This window comes from Nannospalax galili, unplaced genomic scaffold (genome assembly GCF_000622305.1).
Source record: "Nannospalax galili isolate Female #2095 unplaced genomic scaffold, S.galili_v1.0 scaffold312, whole genome shotgun sequence".
Classification (NCBI taxonomy): domain Eukaryota; kingdom Metazoa; phylum Chordata; class Mammalia; order Rodentia; family Spalacidae; genus Nannospalax; species Nannospalax galili.
In genome coordinates, this window is record NW_008335967.1 from 3,658,464 (window position 1) to 3,664,046 (window position 5,583).

Sequence of the window (5,583 nt, forward strand, 5' to 3'; positions counted from 1 at the left end):
CCCCCCCGGCGGCCCCGCCTCCAACCCCTCTGGCTTCACTTGCCCCGCCCCTCAGGACGCGCCCCCCCGCCCCCTCACGCCCCGCCTCCGAGCCCGCCGCCCCGCCCTCTTCAGGCCCGCCTGCAAGTCTGCTCGTCCCCGCCTTCCCGTCCTCGCCGCTGAGGTGCCGGGGTCGCGCGGCTCCCCTCCTCCTCCGCCCCGGGTCCTGACTCTTCCCTCCTTTCCCTCAGAGGATGTCCGCCTTCCAGATCAACCTCAACCCGCTCAAGGAGCCGCTGGGCTTCATCAAGGTCCTCGAGTGGGTGAGTACAGCTGGCGACGCTGGGCGCCCTGTGGGAGGCGGGGACCTTGTCGTGGAGAGCCTGGCTGACCGAGGCCGCCGCGACGGAGATGGCGGCGTCGAGTGGCGGGTGAGGGCGGCTGGGTCAGGCCGTCCAGCCCGGAGCCGCTTCCCGCCGCTCACCCGGCCGCCGTGTGGGAGCGAGCTCACTTTTCTCGCCCTCCCTTCTACCGCCCGCCTCCTGCAAAGGAAGACCGGACTTCCTGCTGCGGTCCAACTGAAACCCGGCGGCACGGGCGAGGCCGACCCGCCTGGCGTTCTTGAGACCCGCTGTCAAGTAGGAGTCGGGGGCACGGCCCCTTGCCCTGCACGCACCCAGTCCCTTCAGAACATGCCAGAAATGGACGTGGTTTGTTTTTAGGTACTTGTAAGCCACATCCTGCTTGGAAAGTGAGCTTTCAGTCCTTTACTGGGAACATTCATAATCATTAACATCAAAGGAGACTTAGTAATACGACCTTGGCGCTCGAAGGTAGCTCAGCAGGCACGGCCAGTTGTCTGAGACTTCGTGGCCCGGTACCTACTACAGTGCAGATTTTCAGGACCACGTTAAATTAAGGAGCTGACATTTGCCCGGCGTGCGCACCAGCAGTGATTGCATAGCCAGTAACATTTAACTCCTTCACTCTTTATTTTGGCCATAAAGAATAAGAACTCCAGTTTCCTGCCATGTTTTAACCTAGAACTACTATAATTTTCTACTTACACTAGTCCTCCAGTTTTCTGAATACTGAAATGGTGCCCATTTCCTATAAATGACAAAAGACACAAGAATTCTTATTTATGTGTTTTTGAGACAGGGTCTCACTATGTATCCTGACTGGCCTGGAACTCCTTAGGTAGACCAGGCTGGCCTCAAATTCACTAGAGATCCACTGCCTGTTTCCTGAGTGCTTGGGACTAAAGGTGTGTGCCACAACACCAGCGAGTCACGTGAATCTGATACTACAAACCTCAGTCTAGGTTTAAATATAAACTTAGGATTTGAACTTCCAAAATAAAACTTGCAGGAAAGAAATCACATTATTTGGGCTAATGAAATGTAAAAGTTAAGAAAAAGTCTATGTAGTCTCACAGAAGGTTCCAATTCAATTTAATAATTTAAATTTTCACTTTAAAAGGAAAAGGCAGTTCATATCATTTTCTTTAATATTTTAAAGCACAAATAATCATTTGACTTTTGGTGTATTTTGAAATTATAGTTAAGTTTGTTAAGGAAATAACTTCAGTTTGAACAACTTTTTATTGTGCAGGAAATAATTTTGGGGTTAGGCTGTAGAGTGTTAATGGTGTAGTGAGTATTTACTCAAGAAATATTTGAGGAGGTATCATATACCAGGACCATGTTAAAAACCAGCACACAGACATGAATAAAGTAAGTCTTGCCTCGTGATCTTTTGGGGATTAAGTGTATAAGAATGTCATATGGTAAATTCTATAGTAAAACTATATGTGAAGTGTATAACAGATGAAAACAGAAGGAATCCTTAGGCAGGACTTAAGATGAAAGAACATTTGAAGGCTGAGTGCTAGGTCACTTGGCTAGTGGGTAGGGTGTGGTTTTCCGGCCAAAGGGAATCTTAATGTTCAGAGAGGTGAAAAGTTGAAGCACCGTAGCCCTGTGTAAGTTTTTGGAGTCAGCATACTGGGAGAGGGAATGGTTGGAGATGATTCTGACAGGTACGTTTGAAGCCCTTGCCTCCTGTAGGATTGATCTTGAAAACCTGGGTCTATGTGTACAGGATATAGAGTATTAGGTTGTTTATTAGATAGTTTCTGGTTAGCCTCAGAATCCAAAGTGAATAATTAGATTTGCCTTAGAAATTTTTATTTCTTACAAGTTTTAAGAATGGCTTGGAAAGGTCAGCATTGGAAAAAGGGAGATCTGTTGCTTTGGAAATGATGGGTGCCTAAAATCTGTTGTAGTGGGGCTAGAGAAGTTTCTCGAAATTAGAACATGTACAGAAGGAGCACCCTAGGATGACTGTCATATTTCTGACTTGGGCTGGTAATGGCATTCACCATTATCCAAGGTAGGTCATTATTAGGCCCCTCCCGAGGGTGGGCTAATAAGGATATGTTGTTTGTGGCCCCTTTTTACATCATAGAAGTGGCATTGTCCAGTAGGCAGTGGCATTTGTGGATTAACAGCTTAACATACAAATACAGACTGGAGATACAGCAGATCCTGCCAGCAAAGGAGAAAAAGGAATGGCTAGGAAGATGGAGAGAAAGAGTGTTGACATCACTGCTAGGATTTCAAGGAAAGAATGCTCAGTAATGTTAGGTGCAATGGAGAGTTAGGTAAATAAGTCACAGCATGCCCTTTGTTTTGGGTAATCAAAAGACTGTTAGTGGCTTTAGCAAGAAAAGTCAGTAAAATCATAAGCCACATTGTTACAGGCTAAGTGGATGGATGTCTGTCAGGTAAGGAAGGCAGTGAAGGTAGACCACTATTTGGGAAGATGGGAGAGAGGTGGTAGTGTTACAAAGGAAAATGAAAACTAGTATTTGGTTTACGATTCAGTTGATAAGTACTTTCTCTCTAGACAGCCACTATTGTTGCATTTGGTATGCAACAAAAATCTTTATATTTCCCATTTTGTTAAATTATTAAGATTCAGGGGTCAGGATTTAATAATTTTTACTGCTTCATCAAAGACATTCTTAAATGAACTCCCCCCTTATTGTCAAACTGCAAATGTATGACAATGAATATAGTTTGGTAATGTTGTTAATTCTTACTAAAGACCAGCAGTTTGACCCATCAATGCATTTGTTTTATCAGTGTAAATGCCAGGGTACCAGAGAACATAAATAATGTTCTAGTGTTGTTACAAAAATACTTTGGTCCTTCATAGGTTCCTGAAAGAGTCTTTAGAACCCTAAGGGGTCTACAAATGGTGATTTGATGTTATAATATATGATAAACATAAGTAGGGACCAGAAACTTGTTATCTGGATGTATGTATGACTTAGTAGAAATGAGTATTTTAAAAATTAGAGGAACTAAGGTCCTGGAGAAATGGCTCAGTGGTTAAGATCACTGACTGTTCTTGCAAAGTACCTGAGTTCGAGTCCCAGCACCCACATGGCACCTAACAACCATCCATAGCTCCAATTCTAGGGGATCCATTGCCTTCTTCTGACCTCCATGGGCATTACACAACACAGTTAGGTACACTTACACATGTGCAGGCAATACACTCATACACATAAAAATTTTTTTAAATAATTTTTTTTTTTTAAAAGGTAAGAAAGAATGGGGAGATGGCTCAGTGGGTAAAGTGCTTACTGCCCAAGCATGAAGTCCTGAGTTTGTATCCCCAGGACCTATGGGAAAGCAAGGTGTGAGGTGTGCATCTGTAAACTAAGCTCTGTGGGTTGGATACAGGTAGATTCCTGGGGCTTGTTGGCCAGCCAGTCTAGTGGAAGTCCTGAGGTTTAATGAGACTTCCTCTCAAAAAAGAAGATGGAAAATAATAGAGGAAGACACCTGACTTTGGCCTCTGGCTCCCACAAGTGAATGCATGTGTGAACACATACCACACCACACCACACCACACAGGACTATAGAGATTGGGGGGAGGGGGAGATACAGCCACCTAATAACTAAGACCTGGACTAGCCTCGCTTCTGAGGAGGAAACCAATTGAACCTGTATCACAACATATCCTGAGACCCTGGACTGGAGAGAGGGCTCAACGGTTAAGAACATGTACTGCTCTGAGAACCTGAGTTTGGTTCCCAATACCCACATTGGGTGACTCACAACTGCCTATAGCTCCAGCTCCAGGGATCTAACACCCTCTTCTGGCCCCTACAAGTCCCTGCATTCACAAGACATTAACATATACACATACACATAAATAAAATAATAAATACCCTGAGACACATGAAGAAAACCAGATTTTACGTAAGAGTTGAAATTGTATCAATGGCAACAAATCTTTTTAGTTTTCCATAATATAACAGGCTCACATCAAGACAGCCAACCAGATCAACAATCAAAATGATTTACTCTGAACATCATGCAAGTAATTGAAAAGTCTGAAAATCATATTATTTTATTTTTTAATTTATTGTGTGTGGAGGTCATATTTTGCAGGTGTTGGTTCTTCTACTATGTGGATCATGGGCACTGGACTCAGGACATGATGCTTGGCAGCAAGCACCTTAACCCACTGAGCCATCTCACTGACTCTGAAAATGATTTTAAAGTAAATATATTTAGATTCTTTGTAGATTTATAGTTTCATACTCTGCCTAAAATGTTTAAGAGTAAGCATGACATAAAAATATTTTTGACAAAATGATTGAGTCAGAAAAGACTTAGCTATTTCAGTGATTTCTCATAAACCAAATTCTTAAGGGTTATGGAATTGTGTTAACATTCTGTGGTTGTACTGAAGAAATAGGGTGGGGATGAATTAGGCAGTTTGATACTGATTTCATTGCTCATTTCATAATTAGAATAAAGTGAAATGATTTAAGTTCTCACTGTTCACTTGACTTATTAAAAACAATAAATGCATTTGGTTTTATTCGGGGAAACTCATACATTTAGATCTATTTCTAAAGATTTCAGGTATATGCTTTTCAAACTACATGGTAGAAAGAAATTTAAGTAGATAGCTTTAGTTTAATAATGAAACCAAATAGCAATGAGGATCCTGCAGCTAGAAACATTTCATATTGACACCCATAATTCATAGATGAATTCTGGTATTCCCTGGTAGAACTCAAAGAATAAGCAGGGTTTAGGAATAGGGGTTAGTATTGTGATTCTGGTTATTGGATACACAATTTACTGAAACTACCAGGTGTCCCCAAGTTTTTTCTTCGTGAAGTTCTATCAGTGTAAAAGTTTTTGCACAAATCCTTCCTGTGCCATCTAGAATTTATCTTTGTATTTTATTATGTTAGTACCTTAAGGCATATTGTGCATTTAGAGCAAATTTACATTTGTCTATTTTGTTATGTTTTCTTTGGTTTGATTTTTTTAAGATCAGGTCTCTTGTAACCCAGACTGGCTTTCAACTTGCTTTGTAGTTGAGGTTGGCCTTGATCTCCTTACCTTCTGCTTCCACCCCCTAAGTGCTGGGATTACAGGTGTGTGCCATCACACCCAACTCATAGTTTTAAATTCTGGTTTAAATGGTATTGTAATCCTCTCTTTCTCTCTGTCTCTGTCTCTCTCTGTCTGTCTCTCTCTCTCCCTCTCTCCCTCCCTCCCTCCCTCC

The 5,583-nt window shown here is 42.5% G+C and overlaps 1 protein-coding gene across 1 annotated transcript in view; it reads left to right on the forward strand.

Annotated features, from left to right (window-relative positions):
- The first annotated feature begins 104 nt into the window (after nucleotides 1-104).
- Nucleotides 105-5,583, forward strand: part of Sypl1 (synaptophysin like 1) — a 28,257-nt gene continuing 22,778 nt past the window's right edge. The window contains exon 1 of the mRNA XM_008830732.3: nucleotides 105-302. Within this exon, the coding sequence (XP_008828954.1) occupies nucleotides 234-302 (69 nt within the window). The 5' untranslated portion in view covers nucleotides 105-233. The remainder of the gene's footprint in view (nucleotides 303-5,583) is intronic.